This window comes from Mus musculus, chromosome 11 (genome assembly GCF_000001635.26).
Source record: "Mus musculus strain C57BL/6J chromosome 11, GRCm38.p6 C57BL/6J".
Taxonomy (NCBI): Eukaryota; Metazoa; Chordata; class Mammalia; order Rodentia; family Muridae; genus Mus; species Mus musculus.
The window spans coordinates 61,723,372-61,739,347 of NC_000077.6; the positions used below are offsets into that span (position 1 = coordinate 61,723,372).

Below are 15,976 nucleotides of genomic sequence, written 5' to 3' on the forward strand. Positions count from 1 at the left end.
TGGAGTCAGGGTGTTTCTGATTCTCTTGTGGGTGGCAGAGGAGAGGAGAGAGGTAGGTATCGAATTGCCAAGAGGGAATGTGTAACTGTGCAGAAACTGAGGAAGAGGGGCACATCTAGTTGAGGTGTGCCCATTGTAGTGAGAGGGATGTGCTGCCTCGTGTAGCTCTTGATGTCCCAAAGCCTGGCAAGCTGAGGTCCGTACACTTCCTTAGGGAAGTGAGACCGGCGGCACCTGTTCTCCTGACATCGCAGCACCTGAGGTATCTGTTAGGGAGTTAGAGCCACAAACAGGCTCTGAAGATAGAGATTGACATTTCCAGAGCAAAAAGGCTGCTGCAGGTGAGCTTGGCCCCAGCAGAAGTCTGGTATGGATTCTAACAGACAGACAAACAAGTGATGTTAGATGGCTAGATAGATGATACATAGACAGATAGATGATGGGTTGTTGATGATAGATAGATAGATAGATAGATAGATAGATAGATAGATAGATAGATGATATATGGGTAGATTAGTAATTAATAGGTTATAGATAGGGAGATGATAGATAATGGATGGAGGGATGACAGACAGACAGATGATAGATGATGGATAGATAGTGGATGGTAGATGGAGAGATTAATAACAGATCATTTATAGATATGTAGATGATAGATGATAGAAGACAACAGATGGTAGAAAGATCCTCTCATTACACACAAACCACATATCTGAACTGCTGGAATGTTTAGGACTCAAAGCAGGCTTGCACAGAGGGGAGAGGACGAAGGGTAAGACAACCATCACCTTTCGTGCTCCGACATGGCGTGAGCGTTCTGTAAGACTGCAGCCTTTGCCTTGGCTCAGATGAGCAGCCCTCAATCATGCTGGAGCTCCTCTGGGCTGATTCAGGCTGGATCTAACTTCTGCTTAAAAAAGCCCAGGGAGAATCTTGTGGGGACTTGATGGACACTTCCTAAGTCACTGCCCACCTGTGTGCAGCACCTGCATTTGCTGGGCAGTGACCTCCTGGTGGCCCTTCCTGCCTGGCTTCCCTTCTGATTGCTGATCCAGTGGCTGAGGTTTTGGGTGCTGAAGCCCAGGTGGCCACAATCCAGCCCTTATCATCTCTGCCTCTTCTCCAAAGCTTCAAGGACTCAGCAGGAACCCTGGAGGCCAGCTCAGGTCCCCAGTCATCCCGATCACCATCACTAATACTTACTGAGTGTTCACTGTGCATCCAGGCACTGTCTACCCAACACTCCCAACTCTCTGGTTAAGGTCATTGTAACCAAATACCTGACGAGAAGCAACATAGAGAAAGAGTTTATTTCAGTTTAGACTGAAATACAGGAGGCATGGTGCCTGTATCTTTGGCATGGCAGCTTGAGGCTGATCTCATTATAGTGCTAGATGTAAAGTTAGATGGAGTGCCCTCTAAGCCTCCCACTTTGTCCACCAGCCAGGTTTCAGCTTTTCTGCAACCTCCCAAGATGGCACAACCAGCTAACACATGAGCCCTATGAGGCAGATTTCACATTCAAACCATAGCATTAATTACCCAAGGCATAGAGACACTAAGAAACGCAATGAGGGTCACACAGTAACTGAGAGAAGGATCCAACTGTCTACCCACCCAGGTTTCCCCTACTGTCTGCTGTGGACCATCACAGGCTTTCAGTGAAGGTGTGAACAAAGGGTCCTGTTGTAATGTTAGGTCCTGGACTGTCCCAAGGAGTCTCATGCTGAGTGAAGGAAAGGCTGAAGCCTGGTACCAAATAGAAGATGGGAGACACCACACCATTCTGACAACTCATCGTAGCCCAGTCAATGGGTCAGCAGTGGACATGACCACACCTTGGGCAGGATTATTTAGTTACACATATCACTTGGTTTCTCTTTAAACCTAAACCTGTCAGGCCCTCTGGAAGATGGACTTGGGCCAGGAAGTATCACAGGTCCTTTTGTTTTTCCTCCCAGTGTGGCCACAGCAAGTACATTTTCTCTACTTTGTCTTAATAGGCCCACTGAAGATAAGCGTCCAAGCCTAGCTTGCTAGGTCTGTCCAGATTCAAAAGTGTCAACACAGCTCACATCATGTACCCATGGTGGTGCCTGCCTTGAATCTCAGCCCTTGTGAGTTGGGAGGAGGAGGCAGGAGGGTCTGTGTGAATTCGAGGCTAGCTGGTCTACAAAGCGAGCTCCAGGCCAGCAAGGGAACCCTGTGAGGATGGCCTGGTGACAACACTCCCTTTTATTCATGGAGATGTTTCAAATTAAGAATGCAACAACCTCGTTAAGTGCCATGTGGACTGCACACAGCGCTAAGTGAATTTCCCAGGAAAGCAGAAAAAGGCAGACTCGTGTTTATTAGGATCCATTGGTCTGGCTGAGGGGCTGTGTGCTGGAGAGGAGCTGAAGTAAGTCATCTATAGCAGCTGAGGGGCTGTTAGTCATCTCTCGGGCCGTTTGTGTGGGGCCTATGGCTGAGTGGATAAGCCAGTCTTGTTAGTTAGAATTTTGTTGTGCATATATGATGGGAGGGGTGGGCATGTTACAGTACACACATGGAGATCAGAGGACAACTTGTGGAGTTGATTCTGTTTTGCCAGCTTCACATAAGTTCTGCAGATCAAGTTCAGGTGTTGGGCTTGCATGACAAGTGTCTTATCCACTGAGCCATCTCACCAGCCCTCACTGCTTCTGTTAATGCTTTCTTTTAGATTATTGAGTTACTAGCGTCTACTGATGTGGGTTTTGTTGTTGTTGTTTCATACAAGTTGCCTCAGTTTTGTACTGCCCTGAAAACACCCGTGACACACATCCTCCAACAAGGCCATTCCTAAAAAGTTCCACTAACTGGGGACTAAGCATTTAGACCCATGAATCTATGGGGTCGTTTTCATTCACAGGACCACGCATGTATGGCAGTTAGTCATTTCCATCTCCATTGCCCTCTTCCCCTGAAGCTCTTCCCGAGAAACCTCCCTCCAACGTTCAAGTCTTTCTCGTGTGCCCCACTAAACTTAGCTAGGACGCTGGCAGGAGTGTGGGTGGGCAGGTTATTCACTGACGCATGGGTAACTCAGTGGGAACATCACTGAGAATGACACACCTGACACACCTCCCGGAACATTCCCTCATCTTCCTCAGCGGCACCTTCTGGTACTAAAGCAAGCTGGCAGGGAAGGAGCTTGGTTCCAACTTGATTTCTGTGTTCTGTAACCATGGGCTTGGTGACTTCAGCAGCAGTATCTTCCTATCACATCCAGGTGGGCAACCAAGAGCTTGTATTGTTTGGGAGCCTCTGGGATTTCCCTGACCAATATGGCACCCCATTACCTATCAGACTATTGAGACAATGAGCCCCAAGAAACTGGAATTTCCCCCAAGGATCTCATCCTGGAGTTGTCCTCCAAAGAGATGTACCATTTGTGAGATCTCCTTGGGGGAAAGACTAGCACTGAGACAAAGTGAGACCCTTGATCATGACTGCTGAGCTAAGCATGCTCACTAACTCTAAACCTCCAATGTTGGACCCTGAAGATGGACTGGGGTGTGTGGTGGGAGCTCTTCCCAAAGCAGCCATGTTGAATACATCTTCTTTTGCTTTTCTAATTGTCCTACTGCAGGTGGGGGTACAGACTAAATTGCTGGGGCTGCCAGAATCCTGCTCTGGCCCTAAGGGCCTCAGTACCACTTTCATGCACATGCAGGCACCATGGATGTTTGGTTAATACTTGCTGTCAAAGTCCTTCACTTCTCTGAGCTAGCTTCCTTGTACTTCACACACAGAGCAGTGGTAAAGCTGCTTCACCACTGTTGGGACAACCCTTGGCGTACAGTGCGCTCAATTAAGGGCAGTAATTTTCATTACAGTTGTCACAGAACTTGCCAATCTTTTTTTTTTAACTTTTAAATGTAAATATTAATTACCACCCAAAGGTTAGATAGGCAGCCAGCCACTCAACAAAGTTCAGATTCAGATCAAAGCAGACAAGCAGGTAAAATGAGGCTATGAGGGACTGCTGGGTTATGCCCCAGCTCTGTTGACTGCATGGTCAAAGCAGGCAGATCCGTGGTGTGCTCATCTTGGGGACCTAGAGTGTTAGATAATTAACATTCAGAGCCGGTGGCATTTTACAGATGCCAGATAGAGACTGAGGTCCTTTAGAAGAAACTTATATTCGCTCATGTATTTATGTATGTAGTGTATATGCATGCTCATGCACCTTCCATGTGTGTGCCATGGCACGTATGCAGAGCTTAAAGGAAATTAGTTCTGTCATGTGGGGGCCAGGGATCAAACTCAGGTCATTAGCACCTGCACCCACCAGCCATCTTGCTGCCCAGGACTGGTCATCTTTAAGCACACAGTGGACCAACCCAGTAAGGAAACCACTTGCCTGTGTAAGGCTCTCTTAGGCCAGCGTAGTCCATTCAAGGGTGGGTTCCATTTGTCTGTCAACCACCATGAGACCCACCCTTAGTGCCTAAGGACAGCTTAACTACTACCTCATTTCTCCTCCAGACTCCTTAACTGCCATTAGGGCAGCAGGGATGGCTGGGGGTGATAGAAAGGCAGCTGGGAAGACCCGCTAGGCCCTAGAGACTAGGGGATTACACTTGGGGTCCACATAGAATTTGGGATGTATTACCAGTGAGTTCCTTTTATAAAACAATCTGGAGCAAATTTGTTCAAACTGAGAAAGTTAAAGTGAACTGTCAGGTTGCTCAGTGTGAAACAGGAGTAATAGAACAGTAGTCAGCCAGAACCTAGGAGAGGGAGGAGCCTAGGAGAGGGAGGAGCTGTGAGAAATCCAGCCAGAGGCTTTTTCCTGGTCAAACTTGGGCCTGTAGCTGTAACTACTGAACGAAGAGTTGACAGGAAGTCATTATCCTATTTTTAGGAAAGGAGAAGTCTCAGTACTGGAAGGAGCCGGAAGGAGCCAGCAGGTCACAGAAGACAGAGTGAGCCAACTAGAAAATCCACAGGCTAAAAATCAACCTCAAACCACATGTCAAAACCCCAGGCTGAAGAGGTAAAGTCTGAGATAAAGCAGATAAATAAGCAGGTTGGGAACCAAAGTCACAACTGCACACCCTACTCAGGCCACACCATTATCCACCCCAACAGCTAGCTGTATAGCTCCATGAGCGTTCTAGAGGGCCCAGGGAGAGAGCAGGGCACCACTGGCAGACAGGCACGCTGGGAAGAGGCTGCAGCCACCTCTCTCTTGACAGGGCTGAGAGAGTCCGTGAGGCTCTTTAAGAATGATGAATTGGAGAGCTAAGGTGTTGATGACCAATGGTCACTAAAGCCACCTGAGACAGTGGCTGGGTCTTATACCCAAAAGTAAGGGAATTCAGATGTGTAAGCAGATTAAATGTAAGAAAGCCAGAGTGGGAGATGCTTCGGGGATGGAGCCCAGAGGCCTTGCTGGGTCTAATGGTGGGACCTGGATGAACATTAAAATCTACACGGAAATTGGAAGCTAGTGAGAAGTCAACATACATTATGCTCTTGCCTGGCCCAAACAGCCCAGCACCTCCCCTCCCCTCTCCCCTCACTCTCTTCTTGGATCACAAAGGTAAAGATGTATTTTCAAACTGGGTTTGAAAAATCAGGATTGAATACCTGTTTTTTCCTTAGTAAAATGAGGTTATTAAGAGTGTAGGCCATGTTGGCACGAATACTCTGGGTTTAGGCCTGCTCCATTATACAAGGATGGACAGAATTGTAGACTTCTGGGGCTGGAAAGATGGCTCAGTGATTAAATGCACCCACTGCTCTTGCAGAGAACCTGGGTTCAGTTCCTAGCACTTACATGGTGGCTCACAAACAGCTGTAACTCCAGTTTTGGAAGATCCAATGCCCTCTTCTGAACTCTGCTTAAAAACGGAAATCTAAACTTGAAACTTTAAGTCAGACAAGTTTTAGTATTACTGATCCTCTATGATGCCGCTGAGCCACCCACTCCACAGTCTCCCATGCCTACCCCCACCCCAACCTCCTCACTCAGCAAGACTTACTGCATCTTGGCCTGAGCATTGGCTGTACTTTGAAGAGAACAGAAGGAACTGCTGAGCCTCTGAGGCCGTGAACCTTACTTCTATTTCAACTAAGTAACTCTGCATCAAGAACTTGCAGGGCTTCTGAGGACCTATAAGAACAACAACTGCCTCACCAGATGAAGCACTGCACACACAGGTCAGATGCTGAAACGAAAAAGCAGCCAAGTAACTCAGGTTTTCAGTGGCTGTCTAGTCTAGCTACAGAACAACTATCCACATACAGAGGTTTAAAAAACAAACACAAGGTTTTATTCTTTTTTTAGTTGCAGAAAATAAATACAGCCACATACTCTATATGCCCATTTATAAAAGCGTTCCTAAAAAGGTCATGTGTTGGAACCAACAGTAGCTTTTTGATTCTAGGTAGTAGACAGCAGATCATTTTATTTAATTCTTTTGAACAGTTGGATCAAGCAACTTTAAAAAAAGGCTGAGCTTAAAAATCTCACAAGTGTATTATTTAAAATGGTTACACTAAAAACAATCAGGTTTTAACTTCTTTCATTTCAGAGGAGGTCTTTCTGTTATAAAAATTACCCCTAAAACTCACAAAAACCTAAACCAACATTAAAAAGCTGGTCCTTGTACCTTCACAGGAATGAATGAGGAAGATGTGGGAAAGGGAGGGTCACGTGTGTCTGGCCGGGCATGGGCCCTCCCAGCGTACACGCTGGGCTCCCACTTGACCTGTGGGAGTTCTACCATAGGAGAACTGTTCAGTCATCTAAGCCTATGTTTCTGAAAAGGTAGGACATGGACTCCCCGTTGTGAATTCGGCGGATGGCTTCTGAGAGGATCATGCTGATGTCCACAGTCTTGATCTTGGGGCACTGCAGCTTCTGGATCTCGTGTGGGATCGTGTTAGTGACCACCACCTGTGCAGCACAAGAAATGAAAGCGTCAGGTCCCGAGCAGCCTCAGGACTGGGGTAGGACTCATGGCAGAGTGTACGGCTGGTGTGTGAATGTCTAGGTTTAGGGCCAGTACTACAAACAAAGCAAATAGAATAGAACAGAGCAAAGCCAAATCTGGAAAACAGAAAGAAAAAAAAAAAAAAAAAAAAGCTAGCCAGTGTCATGGCTTTGTTTGAAAAACGTACTGCAGCCTTGAGTCTCTGAGGCTCACCCTATGGGAGGCCTGCTGTCTCTCACAGCTTCTGTTTCCATTAGGAAAAGCTGCTCTAGCTTTAAGATCTGATAACCTCACTCATTAGAGCAGTTACAGCTGAAAAGACACTACAAATGCTGGGGAAGCCCTGGAGAAACTGCAACCCGTTACTGCTGGTGGGGCTGGAGTTGGGTCTCTTCTTCATAGCTTCAGAGAAACCTAACTCCTGAAAATTGTCCTCTGACCTCTATACGAGAACTTATATTCATATATACACATAACACACACAAAATAATAGATAAAAATAAGTTTTAAAATATGTGAACACCTCAAGTTTCCATCAACTTAGGAAGAGTCAACATGTTGAAGCACATTTCATTACAGACCACATATTATATGTGACATGAGCACATGAACAAATCCAAAGAGAAAGCAAGCAAGGAGGGACTAGAAGGGAGTGTGTAGTTACAGCTCACAGAGGATGTGTCCTCTTAAATCAGCTGGGTGCCCAGCATACAACTGGAGCATTCTAACCATCACTGTACCACACACTGGAGGTGGGAGACAAATACGGTATACAAGCCAGAACTGAATCCAGCCATACCTCACTCAAATGGGAAAGCTACAGTGAATTAAAATCAAACACAAGCATTTTTCATCCATTCCTTTTGTTTGTTTGTTTTAATTTTTTGAGACATGGTCTTACTCCATAGCCCAGACTAATGTTGAACTAATGACAAGATTCCTGTCTCAGCCTTTTCAGTGCTGAGACTAAAGTCATGGGCTACCCTATTGGCTTGCATCTTTATTCTTAACTAAAATGGCTTATACTCATTCCTGCTCTGCTGTTAAGGACTCAGAAAGCCCACCCTGACCGCCAGCCCTACTACCTCATCAATGGCAGACTCTTCAATCAGCCGGGGAGCATCAGAGGATAACAAGCCGTGAGTGGCCATCACAAAGATCTTGTATGCACCTCTTTCCTTCAGGGTCTCTGCTGCAGCAAGAAAGCTATCCACATCATCAATAATGTCATCCTGTCAAATCAAAGACCATACAAAAGGACATCAACACTTGTCTTATGTTGTTCAGGGTGTCCTGAATACCTGAGCAAGTGATTCCCCCCTCCTTAGTCTCCTGAGTAGCTGGGAATACACACCACCCCATACCACTCTGCTTAAGAAATGTCTTTGGAGGGGCTGGAGAGATGGCTCAGTGGTTAAGAGCACTGACTGCCCTTCCGAAGGTCCTGAGTTCAATTCCCAGCAACCACATGGTGGCTCATAACCATCTGTAATGGGGATCTAATGCCCTCTTCTGCTGGGTCTGAAGAGAGTGACAGTGTACTCACATACATTAAATAAATAAAATTTAAAAAATATAATGAAAGCTGAGCATGATGGTGCACACCTTTAATCCCAGAACTCAGAGGAAGAGGCAGGCAGATCAAAACTCTATGTTCAAGGTCAGCCTGCTTTACAGTGTTGCAGGCTAGCCAGGACTATGTAGAGAGACCCTGTCTTTAGATTAAAAAAAAAAAAGTATAATGGACATCAGTCAGTTTGGCAATTCTTTTCTATTGCATTTTTTTTGTTTATTTTTTATTATGTGTGTACTGTTTGTGTGTGGGTGGGTATGCCATAGCATGCATGTATTACTACTATACCAAAGTTTTAGCAAAAGTTCTTAGTGAAGGTTTCTATGACACTGGTGAAACACCATGACCAAAAGCAACTTGGAAAGGAAAGGGTTTACTTCAGTTTCCAGTTCTACAACAAAGTCCATCACTGAGGGACTCGGGCAGAAACCTGCAAGCAGGAGCTGAGGCAGAGGTCACAGAGAAGAGCTGCTTACCAGCTTGCTCCTTACGGCATGCTCAGCCTGCTTTATTATAGAACCCAGGACCACCTGCCCCAGGATGGCACCACTAACAATGGACTGGGCCCTCTCACATGAAGTCACTAATTAAGAAAATGCACCACAGGCTTGCACATAGGATGTGGTTTCCTCTTCCAAAATGCTGCCAGCCTGTGTCAAGCTAACATAAAAACGAGGCAGCATGCAGTGGAACCATGGTCAAGAGCCTGCAGGACCTCCTGCACAGTATCTCATACTTCTTGTAAACCTAAACTACTCCAAAATAAAATGTTGGTTTTTACACTTTGGGTTTGTGTATATGTGCGTGTGTCTGAGTACAGGTGGCCTCTGTGCAGTGACAAGCTCGGGTATCATTCCTCATGGTCCACCTTGTATGAGTCAGGGTCTCTAAATGTCTGATGCTGCATGTGCTGACTCATGGCTTCTGGGACTCTGCTCTGCCGGCTATCTCATCACAGGGGAACTGAGATTACAGCTGCACTACCCAACTTTATGAGGGATTCAAGTTCAGGTGCTCATGTTGTGAAATAAGCACTTTGAGCCATCTCTCTAGCCCCTTAAAACCGTATTTACTGCTAGTGTGCACATGTGCACGTGTGCAAGCGTGGGCACATATGCCCTAAGTGTATGTGGAGGTCAGGTCTCTTCTTCGATTGTTCCAGAGATGCAGGTGATCAGGCTTGGTGACAAGCACCTTTACTTGCTGAACCATCTCGGTGATCTTTGTTTTTTAAGAATATCTAAGCAGATTCTAACACTACAGATGTGTAATCTCAGCTACTGAAGAGGCAGGAGCAGGAAGATTGTGAGCTGAAGTTCTGACTGACGTGAAGAAATAGTTTAAGACCAGCCTCAGAAACTGTCTCAAAATAAAGAGGGCTGGAGATGTGGCTCAATGATAGATACTTGCCTAGCACACACAGAGTTCATGGGTTCAACCCTTAGTATTAGAGGAAAAGAAAGCACAGCTCCACATGGAGAAGAAAGCCTGCAGTCACTGTGCTGAATCTGCACCTCCTGCCACTACCCTGTGTCCATGGAATAAACTAGCATGCAGCTTAACGCTGTGGGATGACACGGGAGATCCCTGAAAAGGATACAAACAAAATCACCAGACAAGTTAAAAACACAAGGTACCTATGATGGGGTGTGGGAGCCTGTTACAACACTTTCAAACCCAGTGACTCCAGCTATCCTTTAGAAACTCTGGTGCATGTGACACACCAGAAAACAGTTATAAGGATGGTCAAAGCAGTGTTATTGGGAATTAAGAAAAATCAGAAATGGTCCAATATGAAGAACAGATGCATCAGCTGTACGGTATCCTAACATACTACCTCGTAGTGAAGACCAAAGCACAGCCTCCACTGCACTCCAAGAACACATGGCACCACTAGGCGGATCAGCCACAACATGGACCAAAAGTCACTGTGTGCACAGACACACTCTTCATACAAACATTCAAGTCTTTATTTTTTATAGATGTGTATGAGTGTTTTGCCTGTGTAAAATGGATTCCTTAGAAGTAGAGTTACAGGGCTGGAGAGATGGCTCAGCGGGTAAGAGCACTGACTGCTCTTCCAAAGGTCCTGAGTTCAAATCCCAGCAACCACATGATGGCTCACAAGCATCTGTAATGAGATCACATGCCCTTTTCTGGAGTGTCTGAAGACAGCTACAGTGCATTTACATATGATAAATAAATAAATCTTTAAAAAGAAGAAGGGGCTGGTGAGATGGCTCAGCGGATAAGAGCACCCGACTGCTCTTCCGAAGGTCAGGAGTTCAAATCCCAGCAACCACATGGTGGCTCACAACCTCCCTCTTCTGGAGTGTCTGAAGACAGCTACAGTGTACTTACATATAAAAAGAAGAAGAAGAAGAAGAAGAAGAGGAAGAAGAGGAGGAGGAGGAGGAGAAGGGGTTGTTGTTGTTGTTGTTGTTGTTACAGGCAGTTTTAAAACTATGTGGGTGTTGGGAACCAAATTTGGGTCCTCTGCAGGAATAGCAAATGCTTTTAATCACTGAGCAACCTCTCCAACCCCAAAGGCCAAATGTCTTTTACATTTAAAAGCAGCACTCTTGGTAGACAGTAAAGTTCAGTAATGTCATGAATGGAAGACTCTTAGGCTAAGACAGTCTCTGGTGGGCTTGGCCCTGGCTCTCTCCCCAGGGGAGCAGTGAGCTGCAGCTGCCTGATCCATTCTTCAGTGTTTCATTTAGTATACATGTATGAAATGATGTGAGTTTTGGGTTTTGTGGTGTTAGGGACCAAATCCAAGGCCTTATTGAACTACAACCTTAACTGTCAATTTGTTTAAAACTATAATCAACTTTGTCCTTCACTTTAACCATAAAAAACAACTTCCCAGAATATGAAAACCAACAGTTGTACCATATTCTTGTAATTATATAGAAATGACTTTTTTTCTTAAACCATTAATTTTTCTGTTTAGGGCCAAAGTTAACATCTAGCATAAGGCACCAACCAACTGCCATGATACTTAGCCCGGCCACACGACCCCCGTAGTCTTCATGCACACAGTTACAGGAAAGTCAACAGAGCAACAGTGGTAACAATAAAGAACTACATACCACAATGATGGCGATTCTTCCTCCAACATCACCAACAACTGTGATTGGGGGCTTCTCTTTAGGAATCAGCACTGGTCAGAATGAAACACACACCTCAGTGCCTATGCTCACAGGTGGAACAAAGACTTACAAGGCTTAAGTAATTAATGTGTCCAGTCATGGTGGCACGTGCCTTTAATTCCAGCGCTCAGGAGGCAGACACAAATGTTATCTCTGGGTTTGAGGTCAGACTGGTCTAGGTAGTGAGTTCCAGGACAGCCAGGGCTACACAGAGAAACCCTGTTTCAAAACAAATACAAACAAAACACCCCCAAAACAAACAAACAAACAAAACCTAAAAAGAACCCAAAACAACAACAAGAATTTAATGTTTTATTAAAAACAAAACAAAATAAAACAAAACCTCCCAGTACTTAAAAGAGGAAGGAACTTCCTTAATTATGATGGATAACTATAAAATTATCAGGTGACATGATGCCCCACAGTGTTGCCTAGAAAGAGGAACCAGTCAAGGACATCCCATGGACCACTCTGCCCCAATGGCACTGGGTAATATGAGTCAAGAAAAGAACAGAAGGCATCAGGATCAGAAGGGGAGCCAAGCAGACCACTTTGCAGGACAGAAAGACAGACAGGTGTGTATTCTGACTTTATTTATTGGCATTCTACGTTTTCTTTTTTGTTTTATTTTGTTTTGTTTTCAAGACAGGGTTTCTCTGTATAGCCCTGGGTGTCCTGGAACTCACTCTGTTTTGTTTTGTTTTTTTTATTTTATTTTGTTTTGTTTTTCAAGACAGGGTTTCTCTGTGTAGCCCTGGCTATCCTGGAACTCACTCTGTAGACAAGGCTGGCCTCGAACTCAGAAATCCGCCTGCCTCTGCCTCCCTCCCAAGTGCTGGGATTAAAGGCGTGCGCCACCACTGCCCGGCCACGTTTTCTTTTGTTGTAAGCAGTTTTGAGTATTTAGAGAGCAACAGTTAGCCATGCAGAAATGCACCTAAAAGAATAAAATACTTAGAAATACATTTAACATTGGTTAGGCCTTACCCTATGCTAAATACATAAAACCTGTCCAGCACTTTGCATTCCATATAACATAACGCTGACCAGCTTTGTGCATAAATAAACTTCCTGCTTATGCCAGCAAGCTCTGGGATACATGCACTGAACAGATGCATGCAGCTTCCAGAGGTATTGCAACTGAATCCAAATAGATGACCATTTTCCTAGTCTTTGGGCCCTATGACTCAAAGGCTAACAGCTATTTTAATTCAACCAGGAAGGGAATTATCAGTGTTTGCCAACTCAAAAAGTTAAGAAAGGATAGATAGGAAGATGGTTACACATGGGTAAAATAGCAAATGAGGACCAAGTTTGGGTTCTCAGTACCTAGGTTAAAAAAAAACAAAACAAAACAAAACAAAACAACCTGGGTGTAGTTCTGTGTGTTTATAACCCCAGGCTAGAGAGATTCCCAGTACTTGCTGCACATCCAGTCTGGATAACAGATGAGCTGCAGGCCAGTGAGAGACCATGTCTCAAAACAAAGGAAAAGACAAAAAGACTGAGAAAAATACCTAACACGGACCTTGGACCTCTGACATGCATGTGCGTCTGAAAACATGCATGGTGTGTATGTGAACACACACACACCAAAGAGAATCCATGGGCTGCAGAGGTGGCTCTGTGGTTAAGAGCACTTGCTACTCTTCCAAAGGACCTGAGTTTGGTTCCTAGTACCAATATCAGATGGCTCACAATATCCCGGGATTCCAGCTCTAGGGGATCTGACATCATCTTCTGTCATCTGTGAGTATTTGCACACATGTGGCATACACATAAAAACAAAATATAATTAATTCAAGCAGCTCAGAGAACAGTGGCAAAGAGGTACTTGTGGCTACTTACTCGGGATCTCCAGGCTGGGATGGATGGCAGCTACACTCCTGACCATTGGTGGGGAGTGCCGGCCATCCACCAAGTCAGACTCAGCATCCTGTGCTTCTCCATGGATCACTGCGATTCCCAGACGTAGACGCTCTGCAAAAGATTGTGCCCTGAAAAGAACATTAGAAACAAATCAAAACCGGGAGGCAGCCTGCCAATGTTTGGGCAAGATACGAAAGAACAAAAGCAAGATGTTTCTCCCAAAGGAGTAATTACAAAAGACAATGACCACCTAGTGGTGGTGGTACGCACCTTTAATCACAGCACTTCAGAGGCAGGTGGATCTTGAGGCCAGCCTGGTCTACAGATTGAGTTCTAGGATAGCCAGGGTTACACAGAAAAACAAACCAACAAAAAAACCTTAAACTACCAAATAACCAAACTAACAAACTAAAACCCCAAACAAAGCAAAAAACCAACAAAACCAAGAACAAAAGAGAATGCCCACTTCAGATTCAGGAAGACTGAGTATGGAGCCCACAGATGAGCATCTACCTCTCTTCAGCCAATCAGAACCCAAGTTCTGATTAAGGAATCTTCTTGCAGCCTCAAGTTCCCTTTTTTGCAGTTGCTAATACTATCTTTGAGACTTCTCTGGGAATCAACCATGTGAAACAACGACCATTAAAGACTCATTAAAGTATTATATATTAACTTTTTAAAGCTTTATGAAGGCATAATGGGACTCCAAGCACACAACTTCACAACCTGAGAGATCTTTATACATTCATCAGATTCATGCTCTCCAAATAATTTCTTCTAATGTGGCAAATACATGTCCATACTGGCATCAAATCACTGATGACAATAAACTGTTCTACTAGCATCAAGTAAAATCTTTGGCCCTTTACAACTTCTCCTTTTGGCTCTGGCAGCTGCCCATCACCTTTCTGGCAAGATTAATGTCCTCCATGCATGCTGATTACAGTATGCCTTTAGTGTCCCCTTTTTTTTTTTTTCACTCAATGTGTTGTGGCGATTCAGCCAAGTTATAGTCTACCAGTATATGAATATATTGCTGTTTATCTCTTTACTTATTGATGAGAAACCAAATTATTTCCATTTCTTCCTTTTTAATTACTAAGAATTTTATTTTTAATTATATGTTCAGATGTATCTGTTGTGGGTATATGAACATTTGTGCAGTTGCCCAAGAGGGAGTCAGATCCTGGAACTGTCCTCTGTGAGTATCTGGTTGTGACAACTAACATTGGTGCTGGATGTGAGACAGGGACTCGCTATGTAGACTAGGCTGTCCTGAAACTCATAGAAATCCTTCTGCTTCCCAAGTGCTGAGATTAGAGGTGTCCATCCAGCATGTATGGATCTTTTATTTACAAGGTTACTGAAGTGAATACACCCTATATAAGTGATCAAGCCGTCCTTGCATCACACCCACTCTTAGCAGTTCTTAGCTGAGCCATCTAGAACCTCAGTGCTGTCTGGATCCGAGGAAAAGGTCAGATGCTGCCATCTTGTTCTAGAGCTGGGGGACAGCATCAGTTTTCACCACTGGGAAGTCAGATCTGTTGTTTACAGATCTTCGTCTGATTAAAAAGTTCCCTTCTATTCCTGGTTTTACTTAAGCTAGATTGTTAAATCTCTGAGTCACATAATCATGTGGCTTCTCTTTCTTGTTCCTCAACATGGTGATTGACATTCATAGACCTTTAAAGCTGCTGCACCAACCTCAGGTTCCAGTGATAAGCCCGAAGGGCACTGTGGTCATCTTTTATGCACCGTTCATTCAGTTTGCTAACAAGTTCCTTTAGAACTTTACAATTGTTCACTGGGATATCAGCTATCGGGTAAAGAAGGCCTCAGGAAAGGGGAATGTATCTGCTGATGCTTTATAAGGCTAGCATTTGCTCTCTCATGGTGTGACAGGATTCACCATTACAATCTAGACCTAGCTGGATGTGGTAGCTCATGTACACCATCGCAGTACTGGGAGGCTGAAGCAAGAGGAATGTTTTAAGTTCAAGGACAGTGTAGGATACAGAGAAGGGCCCTGCCCCTCACCCCCAATAAAGAATGGATACAGTTTATATGACTTAAACCATTAACACAGTTTTCCTTTTGCCTGCATGTATGTCTATGCACCTCCAGTGCAGTCAGACATCAGATTCCCTGGAATTGCAGTTAGGGATGATTCTTACACACCTCTTCTGTACTTTATTTTATTTAATATTTACTTATTTAATTTTATGTGCAGGACGAGTGTTTTGTCTACAGTATGTATGTGCTTGCTGCTCACAGAGGCCAGCAGAGGATTTTTATGAGCTGACATGTGGGTGCTGGGAATAAAACCCAGGTCTTCTAGAAAAGCAGCCAGTGGCTGCTTAATTGCTCTTAATTGCTGAGCCACCTTTCCAGGTCCAACTTACATCATT

General features: G+C 44.6%; 1 protein-coding gene across 11 annotated transcripts in view; it reads right to left on the reverse strand.

Moving 5' to 3' along the window:
* Positions 1-6,278: 6,278 nt before the first annotated feature.
* Prpsap2 (phosphoribosyl pyrophosphate synthetase-associated protein 2) overlaps positions 6,279-15,976 on the reverse strand; it is a 32,449-nt gene continuing 22,751 nt past the window's right edge. For 9 of the 11 annotated variants that reach the window (NM_001164244.1, NM_001164242.1, NM_001164243.1 and 6 more), the window contains 4 exons: positions 13,545-13,693; positions 11,637-11,707; positions 8,054-8,200; positions 6,279-6,931 (listed from right to left, as the gene is read on the reverse strand). In NM_001164244.1, coding sequence (NP_001157716.1) covers positions 6,773-6,931; positions 8,054-8,200; positions 11,637-11,707; positions 13,545-13,693 — 526 coding nt within the window. In that variant the 3' untranslated portion in view covers positions 6,279-6,772. The remainder of the gene's footprint in view (positions 6,932-8,053; positions 8,201-11,636; positions 11,708-13,544; positions 13,694-15,976) is intronic. The other 2 variants (XM_030245755.1, XM_030245756.1) reach the window with 1 other exon arrangement.